A 23,201-nucleotide genomic window follows, 5' to 3' on the forward strand; every position below is an offset into this window, starting at 1 on the left:
TCGTATGTATATGAAATTGTAGATACTGCATGTTATTTTTTCAAAATTATTATGCTCTGTTTGGGCAGAAAAATAAGGAAATGTAAACACGCAATATATATATATATATATATAATGGAAAAAAAAAAGGATGTTCAAGAGAAAATAATTTTAGCTCTCTAACAGGGTGTACAGCGTAAACTTTAGGGTGTTTTTTCAACCGACATCTAGGGGGAACGCGCCGCAGCAGTTGGCACCACTGCCAGCAGTCGACCTTCGTCGGCCAATAGGGACAGTCGCGTCCGCGCGACGTGGGATATTTCCGCCGTCCGCATTACGTCATCGCCGAGTGAGTGTGCCGTCGTCTGCACATCTGCCACGCCAGGTATCACCTCGCATTAGCGTGTGTTCTGGCGGTGTCGTCAGGGTGTTTACAGTGTCCACGTGGTGCGCAGCCATAACGCCCGAGCGTCTTTTGTAGTGCGATTGTACGCTCAAACGGCGCGTCCCATAACTACGTAGTGCAGCGCGACTCTCATCAGGCCTTAAGGCCCTTAATTAGTCACCAGCTGTGAGCTCGTTACCGTACGTCACCGCGCGTGCTGCGTCCAACCCGGCTTACAGACGTGGGGCTGCGGGCTGATAACGGTATATTATCCACGCTCCACCGGAAAACGTACCGTAATTCTCTGACTGCGCACCAACACGCGGAGCGCGTTCCGTTACGGCACTCGTGAGCGCCTCGGTGTGAATCGGTGACGTCGAAGGTAAGCAACCACTGAATAATCAGCATGTGCGTAAAATACACTGTTGTGTCAGCGAAATACGAACAGTTTGATTCATGATAATCTACAATTCTTTTTTTAAATTTTATTTCGAGAATATAAATTCATCAATGATTTCTTTAATAACTTTTTTTTAAATTTAAAGATAGAGTAAAATAAATGTGTCTATCAATGATTTCAAAACCCGTGTATTGCCGTAGCAAACATAAAACAATATTTAAAAAATACTGTAACAGTTCCTAACCTTAAATAATATTCTTTACGTTAAACTTCATTGTAAATATGTTTGTGTGGCTCCTAACGCACACAACTATATTAAAAGACAACCGTGCAACATTATTTAATACTAGCTAAAGTTACAATACATTGTTAACCTCTTATTCGTTTCACATTACCAACGGATACATGCGTAGTAAATAAAGTAGCACCGGTACGATAAATCCTACCGTACGATATTATGTGTTTTTACTCAAATGTTACGGTATATGACGTCAAAACGACATCAGTGGTCGGAGTTTAAGAAAACAAATGGGGTGTGGCTGTGTCATGGACACGGCCGTGTGTTGTACGTAAACACAAGAACGTAACAGGTAGTATTGGCTATACAAAATACAAAATTCCGCTATTTTATGTATTTTATAATCATGTTTAACACTGAGATGTCCTTCGGGTTTCCATGTTTTGTTTATGATAGTACAGTAACTATTTCCGTTCGTCGGGTTCGGGAAAGAAATCAAGTAAACAAACAACTAGTCGACCCGTGCGGAATTCCGCAGTGCGCGCCAAATCGTTTTGTGTGGCATTCCATTTTTTAAAAATTTGGAGGAAAAAAAACATTTTGAAGACGAATAGAAAAAAGTAAACTGGTGTTGGTACAAACGAAGACGTGTAATTGAACACAACAGTACAAATAGCTGTTACAAATTTTTTTTACAGAAGTATTATACTCAGGGGCGCAACAACTAAATTTCCAAAGGGGGGGCAATATACCTTTGTATAAAGAATCATCGATCCCCCCTATTGAAGCGGGGGATCCGGGGGTCCTCCCCCGGGAAAATCTGTATTTCAAGGTGGAAAATGGTGCTATTTAAGCAGTTTTATTATCTAAAAATTGATTACACAGCACATTCTTTGCCCCCGTTTGCCCCCACTTCAAGGTTTTAGAGGGGGGGGGGCAAAATACCCTTCCCCCACCCCCCTGTTTTTGCGCCCCTGATTATACTCAAACATACCAATTGTATCATTTTGAAGAAAAGTTAAAAACACATAGTAAAAAAAAGTAGATTTTTTTTATATCATCTTCTTACAGAATTAATTTAAAACTTTTAAAACCATAGCATTACTAAGGTTTTCCAAAACTACAAATATGGTTTTTGTTTGACGCTGTTATTAAAAGAATTGTGGCAATTGCGTGAAAGATTCTGTTGGCTTCTAAATGCCTATCCCGCGGTCGGACTTTATTTGGATGAAGTCCGGCCTTCACAGACTCAAGTATTTGCTCGGTCAGTCCGCAACACCAGAATGAACAACACGCCCTCTTCTAAAGCTGTGTACAGATTGCAGTACAGAGTAGTTTGCAGTACAGAGTAGGTTGCAGTACAGAGTAGGTTGCAGTACAGAGTAGATTGCAGTACAGAGTATGTTGCAGTACAGATTGGAATGCAGTACAGTGTAAATGGCATCCACTGTTGCCAGGTGTTAACATTTAAATCTTTAAATAATTATAATTATTGACAATATTTTTTATTATTATTACTATTTTGTTAATTATTCTAGGACCATAAATATTGTCTGTTTACAGTATTATTTCAGCTGTTATAATTCCGAAACAAAAATGCAATTCTAAAGAAAAATCATTCACGTCTACTATTTGTAGCAGTTGGTTACTATTAATAACAAGGCCTTCGATTAAATTAATTTACTTGCTGAAAGACAGCACACGGTTTTAAAATTAAAGATATAAACAAATTTGTTGACAAAAATATTTGAAACCCAAGATAATGTTTTTTTCAGTTTAGTCACTTAAGAATTAAAAATTGAATATTATTAGGTGAAGGTTTTGATGAATTACAAAAAGAAAACGTATTACCAGAATTCACATTTTTAATTTTTCTTTAAAAATTCGCATGCCAAATATTATATTCAAGATATTGAAGACTTTAGTAATTCTATGGTTTTAAAAGTTTTAAATTATTTATCCAAGATGGTGATCTATTGTGATACAATAAAAAAACATTTATACAATTTAACAAGGCGTTTTTAACATTGTACTTCAAAAATGCTGGAACTCCACAGCAGAATATCTCAAAAATACATCTAAAAAAAAATATAATTTCAAGTTGTGTGTAAAACGTTAATTATATATATATATATATATATATATATATATATATATATATATATATATATGCCAAATCTCTAACACATTACGAATTTCAGGAGATGTGTGTCTTTGTAATTCGGATCGAACAAGAATGATTTTAAGAAATCATATCGTAATTTATAATATTTTATACTATTACACATATAAATTTGTAATAATGCCACTTTGATGTAAATTTTAAATAAAAACTACCTATTGTAGACGAAAATTTCGTATAGTTTTCTTTTATGTTCTAAAAATCCCATATATTATATATAATCACATTTTCATGGGCCCGATAAATGCCGTATTTTTGGACAAGTCATGTCCAAAATGATAAATAAAATACGGTAATGGAAATTCTCGGTCAGGTAGTTATGGGAAAAATCCGATCAATTGGGTCGAAATGGGGAAGATTTTTTGAAAAACAGAAAAATCGCAACAATTCCCATAATATGAATAATATCGCATCTGTTTTAACGTATGCCAAAAAAATGTTTTTTAAATAAATTTTTGATACGACCAGCCATAATTGCATGGGTTCGAAAAATATTTTCACCGGACAAAAAAAAACGTAACTGCCTTAGTAGACACATTATCAAATCTGTTTAAATTGTTTGTAAATATCATAATTATTTTCCAAAACTTTGTCAAAAACAATGTTTGATAAGAATCTTGGTGTTGAGAAGGATAGAAAAATAATTCAAAATTTTGTACCATCATCGCTATTAAATTCCTTGGTATTTATTTTATAAATTTTACATATTATGTTCAAGATTCGATTAAAATATATATTGTAACAACCATTACTGCAAGGGGAAGAAAAAATATGGGTTTAAGGATATAAAAATCCCTTTTTGTTCTAATGTAAAGAAATATAATCATCAAAATCTTCCTGCGTCTTTAGGCTGTGCCGAAAAGGAATTATTTTTAACTTTAACTTACAACAAGAATCTGTTCACACACATTTCATTTATATGAATTTATACGATAAATGTAACGTTAACTTGATTAAGAAATTAATAACATCACATACCTTTTAATGAGTATCGCTACCGCTGACCAATGTTGATACCCCTTCCATAAGAGTAGCACAGAGCTGACCAGAAGAATGGTAAGCTTCCTTAATTGCATTGCACACACTCATATTTTTTGAAAAATACTCAAATACATTCAACACAATCTTGCGCTCCCTCCCGCGTAGCCTACCGATATAATTTCTTTTCGGTGTTCTAACTTCCATATTTTATATGTACGTAATAAAAATAAATGTAGAAAATAAAATCACGTATGTCAATATATAATTTGTTTGTCAAAATTATAACTGTAACGAGTCACCGAACACAACCTGTTGCTTCGTCGCGAGACGCGATACTAACTGGCAGGCTGGTTTTCAGAAATGCGTGTCTAAGGAAATACATGGTTGACTAAGGAAGCCATGTATTTGAAATTGCTTGCAGGACAGAACCTTACTTATCTAAACACACGACCCTGTTTCCTCTTACGACGGCAGCTTGTGAGAGAAACCTCTATTGCAGCGCGCTCTTGTACTGATAAGACACATCTTTAACAGCTATTTCCACGGAAACTGTAGAAGCAATTGAGATGGAGCTGCTTTTAAAAACTAATTCAATTCATTGTGAACATTTTCCACGCTTTCGTCCCCCATCTATCTTTAATAGAAAAAAAAGTTTTCCGCTGGTCAACTTTTTGATGTGTCAGTTTGTGAAAAAATGCATTTCAATATATTAAAAAAATTATTTAAGTGAAACCTGTATAGTTTTTGTCTTAACATTTGTTCGGTGGCGTCCTAAGGCATTAATTTATTAATAAAAAAAATTCTGAATGAAATACACATGTAGGTTATTTTTTTTATGTGAAACATCTCGGAATACTTCAAAACAGTTCGCAGTGAATAAGTTATGTTTTTTTTTAATTTTTTCGGACACTTAAAAAATATTGTTAAGTATTCAAAATAAGCATTGACTGATGCGTATTTCGATGCTATACAATATGAAAAAAGCTTGGTCCAAAAATTAAAATTTTAATTTCGTTTGATATTTGGCAACAACGCACGAAGAAACAAGGACAGCACTAACGGCAATCGGCGTGTGTTAGAGAGAGAGAGAGAGAGAATGCGCCCATTTTCTTCCACACTGCAATCTAAAAGTAGGATGCTCTATAACTAAGGATGAAGTCTTATGTCACCACATGTCACTGGACCTGGTGAACTACCAAGGCTCTACTTTCATCCACGTAAAGTGCAAAGCAGAGCTTAAGCATTATGTATACAAATATTTAAAATAACAAGTTACATACTTAAGAGGCCGTGTCAGTAAATGTTTATTTCCAATATTCTGCTCTAGAAGTTCTCTCTTTTAACAGTGAGATTTAGTGGCTTTTTCAACCGAAGGAACTGTAGCCGCAGCGCGTGATAAAGCTACTATACCCTTATCACAGGATTAGTGGGAAGGTTGACAGCTCGAGTTTACTCGACGAAAAATGTATCTGGTTCCTCGACAATCTGAGAGGATGACAATCTGACCGGCGGCTCACTAGGAAATTGCAGATGCAGGGATTCAGAATCAAGAAACCTCACTTTAACAAATGTAGTATGAGTCGTATCTAAAACTAAAACTAAAAATTTTAATACTTTAAACGTATCGGAATACAATTAATCTTCAAACATGTGGTAATTATTCTTTATCTGGATGTAATAGTCCGTGAAAAATAATGTTAGTTGACATTAAAAAGTATACGAAATTCATCATGTAACGTTTTAAAAGGATAATAACATAAATGCATATGCTTAGATATTGCATATGCATCACACACAATCTAAATACAATCTCACTTAAGTCAGACTACCTAATTTTTTACAATGCACCATCATACAGTTTAACAGAGGTAGGTGAACCTCTTATCGACGTTGTTTCAAAGAATTTAAATTTACAAATATTACTATTTATCTTAATACGATATGTAGCCTACCTTTATGAATACGAACATACAAAAAAAATATTGAATTTATCACATTACACAAGACTAAAACACTAACAAAACTTAATTTTATACATTGCTGTAGCATATTAGAAGACGAAATAACTCACAAGACTAACATTAAGAGGGCTGCATTACAAATTTACTTTACAGAGAAGAAAATATCCTTTCAGGATATTTCATTACCTCATTGATTACATAATACTGCCGTTGATGTGATCGTAGATATAAAGTATTTAAAAAATATATTCCATTATGTTTATGTAAATATTTTGAAAACGTTATTGCTTAAAGATGCTCATTATTTAAATAATAACGAATCTTTTACTTTTATGTACTGAACAAACAAAATACTTATAAGTTAATAAGAATAAGCTTAGTTGAGTAACATCTTCAATTTGTATTCAATTCAATGTACATATCGAAAATCATGTACAATGAATGCAACAGATTGAATTCAATAAATATTTGATCTTGTGAAACGGCCAGAATATTGATGTAGATTAGGGACCGGAAAAATTCGCGGTTTCGACGGCCTTCAGGATAGACTGCACATTCCCCTGTACACTCGGGCAAATAACGGCAGTTCATTTGCTGCTGACTTGTTAGTCGTCTCAGCTTGTTTGTCTGTGATTCGATCCTTCTTTGGTTGGTGTTTTATAATTGGTTGAGATTCGTCCAGATGAACAGTAAGCCAATAGCAAAATCATCTAAAAGGTATATGTATTTGACTTCTAGCCTATCGCCGAATGAATCCGCGAATTTTTCCGGTCTCTATTAATTATAGATGCTCACATGCATCGTGAGAGTCCGTATAAAGCCTATTACAATTCTATAAGTATACATTAAAATGCTTTTAAAATATACATGTGTAATATAATTAAAACTTGTTTAAGTAAGATCATCACAAAAAAAATGAAAATCCTTCAACAGTAAGTGATGTTTTATAAGATTTTAACAAAACACATCTTACAATAAGAGAATACTAATCATACCACATAATTCAACACAAAATATACATTCCAGTAGGCGCTACGTAAAAACAACTTCTATTTTTATGCTGATTACTCTGCATTGTTTTATATATATATATCATTATTTCTAACTTTTAATATTCTCTACACATTAACTGAAATTACTTATTTACAGAGTCTTAGCTAATGTTGGTCTGTACCACATACAGTTCGTACGATATCTCTACGCAAAACACATACAGTTCATTATTAGTAATATCAATTATATTTCATGAACATAATGAAATTAGTATAGGCCCTAGGTTGTTCACTGTTAATTGAGTACTTCTGAAGTATTTTCATTGTGAGTTAACATACATACCAAATGCCATTCTTCCAGTAAAGTTACAAAGAAGACAACAAGATAATATAAATATGTATGTAGTACCATATTTTAAACTCCTATTAAATGAAAAATAACTCAATCTCTATTCTGGACTATTAAGTAATAATTTTTATTACTGTTATTTATAACTTAAATAAAATTACAACTAACAAATTAGTAAAAAATAGAATTACGTGCGATATAGTGTGACATTTGTACTTGGACGGCAAACGAATATAATAAAATGTCTATGACAATGTTAACTTTACTCATTATTATGGAAAGAAACAAAATGGGCAGATAAGCATATTCTACGCTGACATTTAAAAATGCTCAATTCAAAATGAACATTCCCTAGCAAGAAAATTTATTTTATATCACCACAAAAAATCAAACTGCGGCGTCATTTTCCCGATGACAAACAAAAAAGTTGTATGGTCGCGAATAATACATTCGTATAGCGTCACATCAGCGGAATATTCCCTTGGCATAAATGTGTGAAGTCTGTGGCACTTATGGAGAAGTAAACCTTCGCTCGAACACAAAAACAAATGAACGAACAGCTTTTTTTTTTTTGATAAGATGTGCAATCGGAGACCCCTGGGGTGGTTGAAGAGTGTCAGGTCCGTCGCCAGACCAGATAGTAAAAGCTCAGGGGCTGAGGATAGAAAAGGCATATCTCCAAATTATTAAGTATAAATGTTGTCATGTAATTGTTAAAGACTTGATTACACCCAGGTTTATAAACCCATCATGATCATGAAGACACTGATCGGAAGGTAATGTGCAATACATTTCAATGGCGTTTTCAGTTTTTGCTAAATAATTATAAATATAAGCAAAATTTCAATGTATCTGGACAAATCAAAATATTGATAATATTATTTTCATCACAGAAATAATATATGATATGATAACTAAATTTGAAAAAAGCGGTTATGTAAAAATGTATTGTATACTTTCAGTAGGCAAAATTTCCGGCCCCTACCTCTTATAGACTTTGAGAAAAACTGCCTTTTAAAATAACATTGATATAGATAGGAGCGCAAATTTGTGACACGACCTCTTAACTTAAGTTACAGAGTTTTAGTTCAATTTAAAATTTAGTTTTCATATTTATTAAATTGCAGTTGGACTAAAGTTCATCAGGCCACTTCGGGTATGCTGTGTCTCTTACTATAAAATATTCCTAGCTATGCATTTTTAGTAATAGTGAAAAACCTTTTTTTATGAAATATATATTTTTTACTCCCACCCCTACACTTTTTCTGGTTTATGTCGCCTTCTGTCCCTGGTTCATTCTTCGAACAATACTTCGGTTAAGTTTGGTGAAAAAAGGCGTGGGGTAATCCCCAAATCATCCCCACCTTCTTGTATGCGGCGGGAGGAGAGGGGGAAATCTACCCACCACGTTTTAGGTCGTGTCCCAAACTTAAGGTAAAAATATACAATATACCTCACAGTTCATAGATGGATTGCTCGTTTAACGTATTTTATTGTTCGCACCAGCGTAACGCCTTAAGGTAATTCCGACTCTTGAAGATGGCGACTAGGTATAATGAAATCCGAACAGTCGGATATTGATTTTTCATCGTGATGCAATTTCAGTTAGTAACCATGAGTAGTTTATCATAAACCATGAATCATTTCTCATCTTCCTGTCCGCCATCTAAAGTGTGTCGCTCTGTTGGAAGGATGGAAGAGATGGAGTGTGAAGAGGCTGAGGTCAGACCGTGGTCCAGAAGGAGATCGCTGCCCCAGTACCTGGCAGCTCTCTCAGGTAGGTGTCCCGTGTTGCCTCTTGGGGCATCTGCTGGTGAAGGCTGTGATGGCAGTAACCACCTGAACATGGAGTGTTGTAGACTACTCAACTAAATTCTCTCTAGCATCCATCATCCTGCGACGGGAAAAATCGAAATTATGTTCCACACTTTGCAGTTCATGGCTCTGGCCTCTAGGTGGAGGAGCCAGGAGATCCTCAACTCCATTTTCCTCTTTTACTGCCCAATCGCAAACTCTTATAACTTCGGAGTGTTTTAAATTCCTGCTACAATGATGGAGGCCACAGTAAGCCTGCTTGAAAGCCAAATAATCATTCGCACGCATAGATGTGACTAAATTTCTGGCAATGGGTGGTCTAATTCCTAGAATCGAAGTGCAAATCCCTTGGTATATTATATAGTGTGATAAAGTCCCAACATATATTATTATTATTATCGTCGAAAATAAAAAAAAATAAAGAATTTGTATCTGTATATTCTTTTAAGCAGAAAAATTCTTATTTAATACGATACAATATACATAACAGGATATCAGTGTTAGATGTAAACACATCATTATTACTCGTAAAATAGTATAAACTACATTTGAATATAGCCTCTAGTTATTTAAGAATGAGTTAATAATTATCTATTAGCCTGTTTTTTAGCTATGTTTTCTCAAGGTGAAATGCAAATGTAAGATAAAAAAGATTTTAAAAGCAATTTTGACATTCAGGTTTTGTGTGTTTCAATGGTTATGTTTGCATGAAAATTATTTTCATTTTCCCGCCATTTGCGATTCGGCATTAATCCTTGATACAGTTTAGTCAATGGTGGTGTCACTTGTTTGTAGGCACACTTGTTTGTTGGCCACCGCAAGTGGACTCACCTGTGCAAGTGTCACCTGTCAGACCTGAAGGGTGGTCCTTAGCATAACCGGCCCACCTCGTCACGCCTATGTATGTCCGCTGTTGGAAAGAAACCCACGACCCGGGAACGAAAACTGAGGAATGATGGTCACTATACCAGCTTGGCTCGAGAGGTGCAGACAAATCTCGTAGTACACATGCCATGAGCATTTTGCAGTCATTTACATATGTTTGTCACTAAATAGTTCAATTATTGATATTTATTTTTTTGTATTCAAGATTTATTTTTTTAGTATTGGCATGTGTTCACAAATTGATAAGAAAATCTCTTTGAGTTTTCAAAGAGCAAAAATTATGTTATAAAAGGTTTATGCCTGCATTGATACATTTTTAATATATTAATAATGACTTTTTTTATTTTTCATCTATAAAAAATATATTTTACCTTAAATTATAACCAGAATTTTATTTCTGTGCATATAATACAGTTTCTAAATATCTGTAGGACTTGTAATAAAATGTGATTAATGTTTTACGTTTTGGTCTGCCTGGTTGTCTGTTTATTTGTTACAGCATATTACACGATGAATTTGAGGAGAAACTAGCACAATAATAATATATGTGTTTTTAAAGTAACATTGCTAGTATAACGATCACGTGACCATTTTCAACCACATCCCTCATGCATTGGCATATCATATCAGGAAGTGTATTAGGAGTTGGCTTACAAACAGTTCCTAGAGACACCCATGTTTGAGGTGGAACTGGAACAAACGACCACTAGACTGCTAGACAGGTATGCTGAACCTCAAACAACCCAGGCCAGTAAAATAAAAGATGTGACGAAAATTCGGCCATAGCTTATTGAAAAGGTTAATGATTTTTTACGACTAAGATCCATGCAAACGACTCGAAGGTATGAGTTCAGCTTTTTTTTTCCCGGTTGGTCCTAGTCATTGATGCCCTCTTTGTCCAAGAGCTTAATGTCAGTGCCTCGTCAGCGTAGAGTTCTAGGCAATTGCAGTTATCCAATGTCGTGCTATGTCATTTCCATACTTTTGAATCTAGAAAAATTATATCGCTCCACGCGAAAGCATTTAACCCACTCACTGTTCCACAAAACACCACAGGGTTGAACCTGCAGGAGCTAAATGAATTGGACTGAGATGTATCACACCTCTACAGACACATTTCCTAACGAGTCTTATTCCTGTAGACGATGTCATAGCCTTTCGCGGGACTCTTCCCAGTCTGCACTGCACCGATGACCACCAGAGCCTGCCTTAAGCAGGACACTTTAACCACCTCTCCCCTAAAGACCTACCAGAATGATTGTAGATGAAAGAACCATGGATTCTCGTGCGTCACACGAGGCACCGGCGACTCTACTAAGCATGCATATGTTTTCACCCCAACTGGAATCCACGGCTCCAGAGGATACCAGACAGCCTTTATCCAAGCTGTTATCTAACGATCCCTGGCCACATTTCAAAAAGATACAGTTACCCAAGGCACCGGTGACTACTATGCACTTTGTGTTGTCACCCTAACGAGTCTCCACTGCACCAGAGGACACCAAATAGCCTTTATTCAAGCAGACATGTAGTGACCCCTGTCGGCCATCGTTCAGCAAAGGGCAAGGGGTCGCAAACGTAATGACCTTAGTCGAACATTGCACAAGAGTGTTCTGTTCTTCTGCAAACAAGAACATTATATGCCAATTCTTCCTCACACTGTTAGCCACTGAAGACCAAAATTTTCCAGTCCATAGCATTTGGTGTGAGGAGTGTATTGGTTAAGAGAGGGTGTATAGTTGCATGATACTCCTTTTCATAGACAGATAGATATTGTAGGAGTGAGAATTCACACGGGAAACATAGTTACAACTATCACTTCCACACTTGCTTGTCCCTACACCCACCATGGCTGATAAACTGAAGCGATAACTAATTTTTAAGGCAAAGTGACAGACAGAAAGAACTTTTTCCTCTCGAGAAACCTGTCCATGATGTGCGCAGTTCGTTTGGTGCGCACTTACTTTCTCTGGTGTACCGCCTGGTGAAGTGCTAGAGTTCCATAGACGGACCCACGAGGTGCGTGGACATGTCCATAAAGTCGCAATCCTACATATGGAAACTGTAAGGATTGGGCATTATGGTCAAAGAGCCCAAGATTGTGGGTTCCATCCCAACCGCCCGCTTGAATAATCCTTGAGCACCAATTTGGTTATCAAATTGTTTTAGAGCCTTCTGTGGTCTTGTAGACCTAAGCCTTTATAGCACAACCCTGACTTTAAAATCCCAATTGTTTTACCTTTGGTGGGATTTTTTTGATTGGGAATTTTTCCTGTCTTTAGGTAAACTTTCATACTAGCTGAGAACCTTGGCAAACATTGCGACCGTAAAATCAATTCTTTTATCCTGTGTTTGTGTAAGCATATTCATTTTTCGAATTCTGATATAGTTATTTTTTTTTGTTTCTGTGTATGCAATTAACCACATATGTTCTGACTTGTTCCATTGTTAAGTGTATCATGCCATTAATTGTATAGTTTGTGTGATTCTTTTGAATGCATTTGTTCGAAAAGCTATTATTTGTTGAGAATAGCAGTGGCTGATGTCGAACCGGGCATGCCCGCTGATGGCACGCGATTGACCTTGCAGCGACGCTGACGGCATTCTGCAGCAGCTCGAGCCTGGTCTGGTACGGCATCGCGAGGGGCATGCTGGAGGAATCGGCAGCTCCGACGTTCGGGCAGCAGGCATCGGCGTACCGGCTGCAGCTCCTGGGCGCGATGCTGGGGGCGCTGGTGGCCGGCCGCCTGCTGCAGTGGCGCGGCCCCAGAGGGATGCTGCTGCTGCTGGTGGTGCCCTTCGTCCTGGGCCACGCGGTGGTGCTGGCCCTGCACACCCACCGCGCGTGGCTGTTCCTCGCGAGTTTCCTGTTCGGCGTCGCCACCGGGGCCATGCACGTCGCCGCGCCCGTCTACCTCGTCGAGATCCTGGAAGACTCCAACCGCGGGAAACTGGGCTGCTTCATACATGTAAGTGATTGTGTGCCATAGTGGACTCGCGATTTACGAATCTCTCTCGGAACGTGGATGACGCTCATTGTGCAAGAATTTGGTAGAATGTTAAGTATCGTGATGTTCAGTCCTAACAAAGGTCTGTCATTTTTCATCTTGAGGTTTTTTTTTCTTCAAGGATTTAGAACTGGCTTTTTAGGACTGTTACTTACTCGGGGATCACATGGTTTCGACAACTACTACTGTTGTTCAGCAGGAATTTAGTCAGTTTTCTATAAACTCAATGATCCTTTTGTGGAATTTACGTTCCCTCCGTGTTGGCTCCAACTGCAGCATTTCAATACTGTATGCCTTGAATGTAATGGTAGGGATCAGTTTGCTGATGGACATTGTTTAGAAAAAGATTAATCTATTTTTTTTGTAAGTTTATCCATAAGTAATCAAACTGGTGACTTTCGATATGTGTCATTTATTTAAGTGTATTTAAATGATTATTTTAAATGTTTAAGCATTATTTTTAATTTCTATAGTATTTTAAAATACATTACTACTGTTGGCAATTGCATGGTGTATTTGGGGACATCTGAAGTCGAATATGGAATGGGTTGTTTAATATAATTTAATTTATTTTATTTAAACTTTATTATATCGTATTTGGTAAGATTAAAGGTGTTAGCCTGGATGGGAGTCATATAGGCCGATTTATCTTCAAAAATATTTAAAAAAAAAAAAAACGGTAAATTTTGAGAAACTAGGTATAACATTATAGACCAAATAATGGGAATATGTAAGTCTAACCAGGACATCACACGGTTCAAGGTCACTAGCGCCACCTCTCCACTCTCAGAACCTATCACCAGTAACTACACACACACACACACACACCAACCCACACACGTATATATATATATATATATATATATATATATATATATATATATATGTTTGTGTGTGTGTGTGTGTGTGTATGTGTGTGTGTCAGAGGTGGACTGATGCCTGGTCTTATAAGATTAATTGTATTTCCCATTCAAACAAACCATGTTCATAGATTTTTGTTCAATACTCGGCTAAGTATTATTCCACATTTTTTAAAGTACTTTTACATTCACCTTTTTTTTATTTATTTCTGAGCTTTGTCGAACCTTGCTATTTCTGCTTACTGGACCTGAGACATTGATGCCAGACTGCACTGTTTGCAGCTCATGTTCAGCAGCGGCATCCTCTTCGTGGACCTGCTGAATCTAGCGGACAGCTACGTCCTCCTGGCCGCGTGCTGCTTCGTGGTGCCTCTCGTCTCCACGGTGGTGCTGTTCTGGATGCCCGAGTCCCCGCGCCACCTGCTCGCGAGGAACCGCCGGCAGGAGGCCAGAGCGTCCCTGCGCTGGCTGCGCGGGGGACATCGCGACGTGGCGGGCGAACTGCAGTCCCTCCAGGCCTCCGTCGACGAGGTTGCCCGACCGGTGGGCTCTTGGAGGGACCTGGCTTGCAGTCCCGTGGCGGCCAAAGCGCTCGGCATCTCGATGACCCTAGTGGCCTTCCAGGAGTTCAGCGGCCACGACTTCGTGGAGCCGATGTCCATGAGGTTCTTAGTGCTAGCGAGCAGCAGCACGTCCAATTTGACGATCCTCGCGGTGGTGGCGGTGCCGGTGGCGGGCTCGTGTCTCGGGCTGGTCCTCGCCGACCGTCTGGGCCGCAGGGTCCTGCTGCTGACGACGGGACTCGTCGTGACTGTCTCGCTGCTGTTCCTCGGAGTGTACTTCCTGCCCGACGATCCGGCGTACACGTGGGTGCCGGTCCTCCCCGCTTTTGTCTTCACGCTCGCCTTCAACGTCGGGCTCGGCCCCTTGCTGTGGACCCTCATGGCGGAGCTGATGCCGCCCAACGTGCGGGGTCTCGGAGCAGCGCTGGTCGGCATGTACTTCTGGCTGCTCAAGCTGCTCATGTCCTGGCCGTTCTACTCCATGACGTGGGCGGTCCACCGGTACATCTACTGGTGCTTCTTCCCCTGCTGCATCTTAGCCATCGTCGTCGTGTACTTCATCGTCCCGGAGACGAACGGCAAGTCTGTGCGCCAGGTGCAGGAAGAAATGAAACAGTGCATGTGCTCCCTGCGTCAGTGCACGCTAAGGACCCCCGGCTCCTACAGATCACGTTACTAACTGAGGGGCATGTTCTTGATCACGATCCAGTCAATCTTGAAAATACTCTCCGGAAAAACTTTTCATGCCACTTCAAGGTCTACACCAAGTAAAGAAATTTGACTAAAAAAAATCTAGCATTATGTGTTATTCATATAGAATCTCATCCGTCCAAGCTCTTATGAATTTTTATTTTCTGTCGGATTATTACATAGGAATTCCCACTATAGATACTTGTATTGCTTATTCGTTGGCAGTTATTTGTCACTAACATTGAAATATATTTAGTAAATGGACAAGAGTACCTACATGTTATGATATCAGAAAACAAATTTGTGCACACACTATGTTACTTAATATAATTTACACTGCAGTGCGCATGGTTTCAAGATAATAATAGCGAAACAAATCATTGTTGGATCTGATAGTTGCATTGGTAGAATTACATTTTATTGAAATATTTTATTTTTTTTGACATATAAGACAGAGGTGCCCACCCCCCCCCCCAAACATTATGACTCACCCCCCCCCCCCCAACCACATGATGCGCCCCCCCCCCCCCCCGAAATTTTTATGCCATTTTCTCATTGATTTACTCAATTATTTTATAATATTTTACTTTTTTAGTATTATATTTTATCACATTTTGCATTAATTAAAACTGATTTTCTAATAATAATAATTTTGGTCATATCAGGTAATATTTCCATCCTGAACCGACAGATGCCAAACTGCTTTTGTTGAGGAAAGTGTGGGGTTGCCAATTTGATTTACAAGATCCCTTTCAATTATCAAAGCACCAGAAACGTATTTTCACATTAGAAGCTATAATTATGTAAATAATATATACATTTTTCTCGTCTTTAAAACACCCCACCCCCTGAAAATTTAATGACGCAGTCTGCGTCGTTACCCCCCCTTGTGGGCACCCCTGTATAAGAGGTATTATGCAGATAAAATTTCAGTGAAAAACATTCTGCATTAGAACAGTCGATTTTGACTTTTTTTCAATATTTTTGTAACAACTATGTTTTTGAAGGAAAATGTATCATTCATAAATAAATACATAATCTCATGTCTGTTAAACAAAATTGTATAAATATTTACTTGAGGTTTTTTTTATCTTCGACTATCTTAGCATAGCTGCGTGTATGGTTGCTCATGTTTATTTTATTAAAGTGTAACTTTTTTTCCATATAGTATCTATAGTAAGTCAATGCGATTAATAATCAGAGCATAATGAAAAGAGCAAAGTTGTGGAGCCTCGCCTACACAAAAGCTGTTCATTGCGTTATTGTGTACTTCATTGTTTAGTTTTAATTTTATAAGTTTATTTCTCAGTATTTAGTTTTTTTATCGTTCGAGTAGAATAATGGAAGTGTAATGTTTCACTTCCAAAGCGCATGTTGGCCACATTTATTTTTGTCATAAATATTGGCCTTTTAATTTGGACATATTTTTTATCTGGCTGACGATAATATTACTAATTTAAAGCGACTATACTTGAGCAGCATTTTGAAGCGTCAAGTCACTTATTTTGAAACTAAATGTAAAATACATGATAAAATATTTTCAAATGTGACATGTAGCTATGTTAGTAATACATTAGCGGGTGGGCCCGAGACAACTTCAAGAATATAGTCTTCGGCCCCGGCAATAAGGAGGTATTTCCCGTGGAAGGGGGAGGGACTGTCACAGAAAGGCGTGACGAAGGACAGGGTGCTGTCAAGGTCACAGGCGCGCCTACCTGGCAGCTGTCCCCGGCCGCACTCCGCCCCTCGCAGACACACGCACACACGCGCACACACAATGCTCCCGCGGGCCACTGAAGGCCCGACACCCGCCTGCCGCGCCGTTATATCCCCTCTCTCCGCCCGGGGCGTGGCCCCCCAGGGAGACGATATGTGGCTCATCTCTCACGCGCAGGCGTACCTGCTCGGCGGAGATGTGTCCTCGCCCGTCACGACCGCTGTTTGCCCTCGGGATCCGTCTGCAAATCACTCCGCGCCGCGTGCACACAGCCCCGCGTCGCGCGAGGCCGTGTCTGAGCGCCCGACCCTCTGCCCCGGACCGCCCCTTCCGCACCACGCACGTCTGTGCCCCGGGTGCCCTCCTGCTCCCCCAGTCCTCTAGCTAGCATGGCCGAGCTCCCCCGAGCTCCCCCCGACCCTCTGCCCTGGACCCCCCTACCCACTGCCCTGGACCGCCCCTTCCACACCCCGCACGTCTGTGCCCCGGGTGCCCTCCTGCTCCCCCAGCCCTCTTGCTAGCATGGCCGAGCCCACACTGAGTCCCCCCTGACCCTCTGCCCCGGACCGCCCCTTCCACACCCCGCACGTCAGTGCCCCGGTGCCCCGCTGTTCCCCCAGCCCTCTTGCTAGCATGGCCGAGCTCCCCCGAGTCCCCCCCAACCCTCTGCCAAGGACCGCCCCTTCCACACCCCGCAACGTCTGTGCCCTGGGTGCCCCCCTGCTCCCCCAGCCCTCTTGTTAGCATGGCCGAGCTCACGCCGGGCTCCACCGAGTCCCCCCTGACCCAGGCGCCTCCCGAGCCGACAGCCCGACCTACCAGTTACTCGTGTCCGAGCGGCGACCCCCGGGGCCAGGGACAACCAGGAGCCATGTTGCAGTTCGCGTGAGGCATAGCCCCAGCTGCAAGCACCGACCCTTGCCGACCCACGAGGCACACACTTTTGCTTGCCTAGGTGGGGCCTGGCATGTACATCAAGGTAAAAACATCACAGAGGAAGTAACCTAAATGCTGAAAACATCAGAAGGTGGCAGAACATTATAAAGACAAAACAAGTAAGTTCTATTTTATTTATTCAAATGTGCATATCAAACATCTATAGGGAAAAAAATTTTCTTTAAACAATACACAGGCAAGTCTTACGTTTGTACTCTTCTTCTTGCTAAGATCTCGGTTAGTACCCCTTAGTTTGTTGGGCGTTTCGCAATGCTTAATCTGAATTGTGCATCATGCCTTCCCAGGAAAAATGGAAATCTTGGAACCGACATTCGAAACTCAATCCTGCCCCTGTATACGAGAAGTTAAACTTAAACAAAACCTGTTTTACACCTGTTTCAAATGTGATGTCATTAATACAACCAGTTTCATGTCTTAAGATGGTGTCTCACATTCCTTTATAAATTTTTTTTATTTACGCATCATTTCTTTTAGGAAGAGCTATTTCTGTAAATGTAACCCTGCACCTCCCTTGCATTTGTTGTTATGCAACAAACATTTTAAACAGATATTTGCTAAGTACATATAATCATTATGAAAAGTCGAGGAAGTGATAATAAATTACAAACTTTTGCGCGACTTTTTACACCCATTCTATAACACTTAGTAAATATCTGTTGAAAATATTTGGGGCAGACCACCAAACTCCTAATGTTAAATTTCAAGGAAAAAGCCCTGAACTAACAGTAACGACGGGATAATGAAATTCGATCAACATGGTGTGTGAGACTCCGCCTTAATGCATAATTGAGCAACATAAGCCGTTTGGCAAGAGTTAAAAAAAAAAAACTTCGGATTAGCTGGCATGCATGTAAATAAGATGATCATGTTAAGCAACGTGACCCAGGTGTACTTGAAAAGAAGTGGTCGTTTATCTCAAGGCCACGCGAACTGTTGCAATTTCTCGGTGGTTGTAGTGATAGTGCTGACAATGCTATCGCCAGATGGCAAGGTCTCGGCCGTCCAGGTGTAGAAGAAGGTCAGTCATTCGACGCGCAGCAGACATGACGGGCAAGGCGGTCCAATGGCGGCGGGTGTACAGGCAGCTGTTTGCGGCGGCTGTAGGTAAGACCACGCAACAGAACAAGGAGGGAAATAATAAGAAGTGCGACTCTTACAGTGGAAACTGAGACCATGTTTCACGCGACAAGTGTCGCTATTGTTGGGCGGGCCCATAACTACCAGCAGATAAAAAATCGGAATAGAGAGTCAATACGCTTTTTTGGTTATATTAAGTTATCTTCTTGGCGGCGCAAAACTAATTTAATCGATGCGAAAAACTTAATTCTGTTTTGTAATAAATCGTTATGTAATAAATAAAGGTGTAGGAGGTGCAAAAACTCATTGTATTACACACCACAAAATTAGTGGCTACCTAAATAGAGTGAATTTTCACTGGTTTGTTTGCCTGATAATAGCTTATACATTACTTCTCCTAATAAATTAATGTAGTTATGTCAGCAATATAATGATGAAAACTACTATCTAGCGGACGGGCCCATAACTACTTCAAAAAAAAACTAGGACTCAGTCTCGGTAAATAGAGTTTCTCCCCCATGGACCACGCCCACTCCCGGCCCACCCTGGCCCCTGATTGGCGAGCCGTGCTCCGCCATCTTGCTGGCCAGTCGCGCCGTGATGGCGACTCTCCCGAGTGTTTAGTTGCCCCGAGGATGGGGGAAACTCTAACTGCCGAGACCGAGACCCAGTTTTACGAAGTAGTTTCTGGCCCGCCCGCAAGATGGTAGCTTTCATAATAGATTTATAACAAAGATAAATTGATTGTGAGAAGTAATGCATAAAACCAGTGGAATTAATTCACTTAATCTTGATAGCCACATATTTTGTGGTGTGGCAAACCAGAAAAAAACTGCATCTACTGCTCATTTATTATAAAACAGTATTCCGTGTTTTTCGCACTGTCTGGATCTCTGTTATAAATTATAAAGTCTTCAAGTAGTTAAATTAACATTTTAACAACTTCTGATTTAAACTTCATCAGCGCCGATTTTTTTTTTTTTTTTTTTTTTTTTTTGCTAGTAGTTATGGGCCCACGAAACAGATATCTCGCAAAACATGTTTTCAGTCTCTACTGTAATGCTGGATTCACAATTGAAAAAATAACAGTAACAGTAACAGTAGGTCTTGTGCATAGGATATGAACACCATGTTTCCTAACCTAACGATTCACAATAGCAGAAAGTTGGTCGTGTGCATGGGAGCGAGGTCGTGCGCACAGGAGTGAGATGAATATATTTTATTTCGGTCGCGTACGCATGGCACAACAGCCAATGAGAGAAGAGCAGGGTGGTTTTTTGGCGGGACTAGAAATATGTGTATATTTACTAACCATATTGTGGTAAGAAAATGTCGAAATAATAATAGTATTATCATTATTTTGAAAGTTAATATGTTTATTTACTAACACTGCCAACAGATGTCGCATAGTTCGCGAAATTTCATTGGCTGAAATTAATAGTAAGAATTCAATTGTGAACCGATTTCGCAGTTCGCACAGGTCGTGTTCATAGGTGGTGTGCATGGCTTGCTGTGCACTCGCTTAATTTTTTTAATTGTGAACCCAGCCTAAGTGTCTATATCTCCCTTCTTGTTCTATGGAGCCAGCAATTGAACGTTTCGGCGGACTCGAATTGGTAACCTACGATTCACCAAACCTTTCAAACACGCCTTCGTGTAGATTCGGGATTTTCTGAACTTCACATGTAGTAGTAGCAGCAGTAGTAGTAGTATTATTATTATTATTATTATTATTATTAGTAGTAGTAGTAGTAGTAGTAGTCTTTAAACCACTAAATATTATTAAAGATATCTTTAAACGATACTATTCGCATTTATATAAATATATTTTACTGTTTAAAATGTATATAATAATTCCTTTAAATAGGTCCAGAAGTTATTATTAATTATTAACTAATGTGTGTCCCCGTGAAAATAATCGCTCGGTTATTTTTTCTTTAATCATCGCATCATGTATGTATATTTTAAAAATTTTACAGACATTCACATTTCTGTGGTTTTATTGTTATCTCTCCGGTTCCCGTCAGCATAACTAGATAAAATATGTAAAAAAAATTTTAAGCCTAATCATAAGCTTTAAAACACAAACAGGTTTCATCAAAATCGTTCCAGTAATTTATACGATATACTCTAACAAATAGACAAATATTAAATAATATTTAAATTCGATAAAAAATAATTCACTAATAAACTATTTTAATTCAAACAATTTTAATCAATAATAAAAAAATATTTATAAAATGATACCAAATTAATATGGATTAACTGCGTGGTTTTTGCAAAAATATATAGATCAATAATTTCAGTTATTATTGTATTAATATAAATATATGATTTTACAGTTTCTTTCAATAATGTGGGGATTAATTAAGGCAGTACAGCGAAAGGAAGTATCAATTTTTTGCGTCCCCCTTAATTTCAGCACAAAGTATTTTGTTTTGTTTAAGGATTGCATAAATATTTATTTCCATATTTGTAGCTTATTTTCAAAGAAGAAGAAAAAACGTTGTTGGTGTATCTCATGTTTTTTTATTATTATTTTTTATTTATACCGGAAAAAACTTTTTGACGTACCAGAATTCTTAAAAACATTACTGGGGGAAAATGAATGCTTTTTAAACTGGAAAACCTGTAAGCAAACTCCCTGAAGACTTTAGCCAGTATCATAGGACAAGTGGCAATATATTTTGGGATGCTAATGCTAAACTTAGGTTTGTCCGTAGACTGTAGCACGTATGTTTAAGGGTTTGGAGTTAACGTTGTTGTCAGACAAGATAAATTTTCATCAGCTGTGGTTATTTTGAGCACAGCTAGTCTTGAATGTGTTTCCCCCACCTAACCCCTGCAAAAAGCGCTGTTTCTACACGCAAGCACTTCTGTTCTGTTCGTCTCCCGAGCACTGGCCATTGGGGCGGTTATTGCGGTTACGAAACGGCGTGAAGCATGCCACGAACTGTCGAGCGAGTGTTTGCAAGCAGCTCCTGTTTGCCCGGGCCGTGGTAAATTAGTCGCTCTGAGCAAATGCAGCCTGTGGCTGGAACTGTGTGTCGACTGTCCCTCGCCGTCTGCAGTATATCAGCCGTGAAGTGGGCGGTCTCGTGACACTTGTCTGCTCGCTCATTGGAGCAGCGCTCTCGTTCCGTCTGTGCCTGGATTGTTAAGGAAACCATGGGGTAGGTTTTTCTGTTCTAGAGTTGAAGTCACCCTCGTCAGCTATTGGTTTGCCAAAGAAACTGTTATCGTGAAAAAGCGAAATGCTAGAAGTTTGTTTAATATATTTCTTGTGAGAAACTCTTTAAGAAATATCTTTCAAAAAAATGTCACGGAGTGGGTATAGTTAAACAAACGTTTTAACAACATATCGGCAATAAATCAGCTTTAAACGTCATTGTAACCAAAAGAAAAAGTATTTTTTTAAAGAGTCGTTCTCATTTTTATTTCAATTATTAATACTTATGACATATATTAGTAGTATATGTAGGCCGGTCTGGGGACAGAGTTTCAGGTGTGGTGTCGTTGGTGTCAGCCGTCATAGTGAATTTGACGTCACAGTGGCCATCTTGGATGACTTTGACCTTTGAGCTTGACCTTTACCTTTTAAAATTAAATTTACAAAAAATTCACCAAACTCCACCAAAATTTCCAGTTTTTAGGGGGAAAAATACCATCAAAAAATAAAATTAAAATAAAATTAAAATAATCCATTTTCGAGGGGAAAAACTCGCAAAGAATTCAAAATTTTGAAATTCGAAATGCCTCAAAAGCCTTTAAAAGATCCAAAATTCCTAAAAACATAATGGCTTAAGACTCCTAAAAGCAAGCCGCCATAATTCGCCGAGGTCATGACCTTGACAATTAGGATGGTATGGCCGCCATTTTAAATAGTTACATAACCTTACAATTTCCGTTATGGCCGCAATCTTGAAAATCCATATATTTATGCTAGAAAATCGGGAATATTAAAAAAAAAATTTTATCAATTTCAATAAAAAAAATTCGCCATCTTGGATTATGACGTCATAACCAGCCATCTTAAAAATTAGTAATTTAAATAAATTATAAAATTTTAATAAAAATGTTTTGCTATTTTAAAATTATGTAATGTCCTCTATAACGTAAATCCGTAATTATTTAGCTATAAATTCAGGGTAAATAAAATTTT

General features: G+C 38.7%; 2 protein-coding genes across 7 annotated transcripts in view; both read left to right on the forward strand.

Annotated features, from left to right (window-relative positions):
- Window positions 1–253: 253 nt before the first annotated feature.
- On the forward strand, window positions 254–15,560 carry LOC134538970 (facilitated trehalose transporter Tret1-2 homolog). Of its 6 annotated transcripts, none has more exons than XM_063380621.1 (5): window positions 340–746; window positions 9,159–9,244; window positions 10,078–10,266; window positions 12,757–13,136; window positions 14,318–15,560. In XM_063380621.1, exons 4-5 carry the CDS (start codon window positions 12,816–12,818, stop codon window positions 15,275–15,277), a joined length of 1,281 nt encoding a protein of 426 aa, XP_063236691.1. In that variant the 5' UTR covers window positions 340–746; window positions 9,159–9,244; window positions 10,078–10,266; window positions 12,757–12,815; the 3' UTR covers window positions 15,278–15,560. The 6 variants fall into 6 exon arrangements, with proteins under 6 accessions (XP_063236687.1, XP_063236688.1, XP_063236690.1 ...); XM_063380622.1 differs by lacking the exon at window positions 340–746 and adding an exon at window positions 764–1,354; XM_063380617.1 differs by lacking the exons at window positions 340–746; window positions 10,078–10,266 and adding an exon at window positions 254–328.
- A 2,190-nt stretch (window positions 15,561–17,750) lies between these two features.
- The window catches only part of LOC134538993 (facilitated trehalose transporter Tret1-2 homolog), a 57,089-nt gene continuing 51,638 nt past the window's right edge, over window positions 17,751–23,201 (forward strand). Inside the window, exons 1-2 of the mRNA XM_063380655.1 lie at window positions 17,751–17,890; window positions 18,919–18,980. Of these exons, the coding sequence (XP_063236725.1) occupies window positions 17,751–17,890; window positions 18,919–18,980 (202 nt within the window). The remainder of the gene's footprint in view (window positions 17,891–18,918; window positions 18,981–23,201) is intronic.

Source organism: Bacillus rossius, chromosome 14 (genome assembly GCF_032445375.1).
Source record: "Bacillus rossius redtenbacheri isolate Brsri chromosome 14, Brsri_v3, whole genome shotgun sequence".
In the NCBI taxonomy this organism is placed as follows: Eukaryota; Metazoa; Arthropoda; class Insecta; order Phasmatodea; family Bacillidae; genus Bacillus; species Bacillus rossius.